Genomic DNA, 2,384 nt, shown 5'->3' on the forward strand with positions numbered 1-2,384 from the left:
GGGGTTAACAGTAAGATACTCACCCACTTTGTGCTGTATTAAACTAAGTAGAGTCTTCTAAAGTGGACACATTTTATGTTGTAGTCAACACCTGAAGATTAAGGCTGTCTTTTAAAAAAGCTTTTTTTCTCTCCCATCCTAAAAGGAAAAATTACATTGTTAATTTCGAGAAAGATTCATCATCCCCTAACTGGCCTGACGAGTTGGGGTTGGAGAAGTCGTCTAGCGTGGCTAGCGAGATGAGTTTGAGAAAGAGTGGTTTTCCAAACAGCTGTTATGTTTTTGGGGAAATTCTTTTGCCAAAGGCAAGGGTTCTTATCGAAGTTGGAGACCCCTCCCCCAGCCTCTTCCCACATTCGGGGAGGGCAGGCTTTGGGAGACGGGGAGCTGCTCTGTGTCAGATAATCTGGGGGAGGCAGCCGAGATGGCAGGGGGCTGTGGGCTTTCTATGGATCCCCGATCTTCAGTAAAGTTACCTATGACTCACAGAATGCATGGCGAAGTAGTTTTGGGGGGGTTGGGGGAGTTTTTTGGTATGTGGAAACCGGTGACAGAGCTGAGCATCACAGCCAGGGTGTCTTAGAGCAAACTGATAGCACACGGACACCCAGGAACACACCAGCCAAGTGCCTGAAGGAGACATTCCAGTCGCAAAATCGTGGGGTTCCAGGTTGTCACAGGCCCCAGGGCCAGGCTTAACCCAGGCCCATGAGGGGTCCAGCAGCTACCCTCTGCCCATCCCAGTAGCTGGAGAGGAGAGAGGACAGCAGGCTGGTGTCAGCAGAGAAGACTGTCCCTAGAGCACTGCCATAGGAGCCACCTGGCTTTTGTGACCTCACAGGAGGGGTGTGGATGACTTTTCTTTGTGGGGCCTGGGAGCAGCCGGAGACCAGAGCCTTCCCCAGGATAGGGGCAGACGGCCCCTCCAGGAGGGAGCCAGGACGTTAGGCAGCTCCATGTAGTTCCACGTTTAGGTCGGGAGGGCCCACCATGAAGAAGGGCAAAAGGAAGAAGCCAGACGCCAGACGCCGTGGCTCCAACTCGCAGCATGGTAGCTCTGAATCCACCTCCGCATCCGCCCCACAGCAGATCCCTTCCGTATCCACCCCACAGCAGCCCAGCTCTGCACCTGCCCCTCAGCAGATCACGTCCGGATCCACCCCACAGCAGCCCAGCCCTGCACCCGCCCCTCAGCAGCCCAGCTCTGCACCCGCCCCTCAGCAGACCACCTCTGCATCCACCTCTCAGCAGCCCAGCTCCGGATCCACCTCACAGCAGCCTGAGTCCCAGGCTCTCCCAGGTCCAGAAAGCAGCCAGTCAGCTCGGGGCCTGCTGTGTCAGAAGCCTGGCACAAAATCGTCCCCCGGAGCGAAGAAAACAGGTGGGCAGGCTTTAAGCTCAACAGTTCTAGACTCTCTGCTGCTGGAGTCCCAGGGTTACCCTGGAAGCCGGTACTTACTGAGTAGCGATGCATGGTTGATGTGTATTCTGGAACTGTGCTTGTGGAGTGTGAGGGTTCGGGCTTTGTCTTTATCCAAAAGACCAGGATTCCCGGGTTTTATAATGCCTCGCCATGCTGAGTCTCACTGAAAAGGGCAGTCGCACATATACATTAACACTTAATGTGGCTCAGTGGTCATACTAGCTCATTAGGGATCAGAAGCGCCACATGGCTGCACAAAAATTAAAACCGAGGATGCGTTAATAGAATTATATGGTTTAGGACAAGGGAGGTGGTCATACTGCTTTACTCTGGCCTCATCAGGCTTTGCCTGTGTGCCGTCAAAGAGACCTGCTGTCTAGTCCAAAGAAGAAAGTCCGGGTGGACGTGGCATGAGAGGAGGAGGGGGAGGCAAGAGCCGTTTGGTGTATGAGATTTGGTTAAAGGAATTGGAGGAAATCCGTCAGGTGGAAAATGTGAGTAGGCGCGTTCCATGTTGTCCTCAGCTGTCTAAGGGCCCGGGCTTGCCAGATAAAATAAAGGACACCCAGTTAAATTTGAATTTCAGATAAACAACAAATCATTTTTAAGTTTTTTAGTGTAAGTGTGTCCCAAATATTTCATGGGCGCCCTGTATTTTTGTGTGCTAAATCTGGCAACCTTACCCATGGGAGGAGATCCTATAGACAGGCAGATTTTTAATTTTTTCATTAAAAAAACCTCCAACAATTAGTTCTGTCTGACGATGGAATGGCTGTCCAGGAAAAGTGGTCCCCTATCTTCTTGGGTAACCAGAGTCTGAATGAGCATTGGATTGTGTAGAGGGAATTCAAGCGGGATTCAGGTGAGCTGGTTAACACTATCACTACTAATAATGGCGATAGCTAACTCTCATCACCAACATTTACTGCATACCCAGCATTCGGGTCAGCCGTCTATGCTA

The 2,384-nt window shown here is 51.4% G+C and overlaps 1 protein-coding gene across 1 annotated transcript in view; it reads left to right on the forward strand.

Moving 5' to 3' along the window:
• Positions 1-990: 990 nt before the first annotated feature.
• SPATA3 (spermatogenesis associated 3) overlaps positions 991-2,384 on the forward strand; it is a 6,935-nt gene continuing 5,541 nt past the window's right edge. The window contains exons 1-2 of the mRNA XM_023523853.1: positions 991-1,077; positions 1,171-1,381. Of these exons, the coding sequence (XP_023379621.1) occupies positions 991-1,077; positions 1,171-1,381 (298 nt within the window). The remainder of the gene's footprint in view (positions 1,078-1,170; positions 1,382-2,384) is intronic.

This window comes from Pteropus vampyrus, unplaced genomic scaffold (assembly GCF_000151845.1).
Source record: "Pteropus vampyrus isolate Shadow unplaced genomic scaffold, Pvam_2.0 Scaffold423, whole genome shotgun sequence".
In the NCBI taxonomy this organism is placed as follows: domain Eukaryota; kingdom Metazoa; phylum Chordata; class Mammalia; order Chiroptera; family Pteropodidae; genus Pteropus; species Pteropus vampyrus.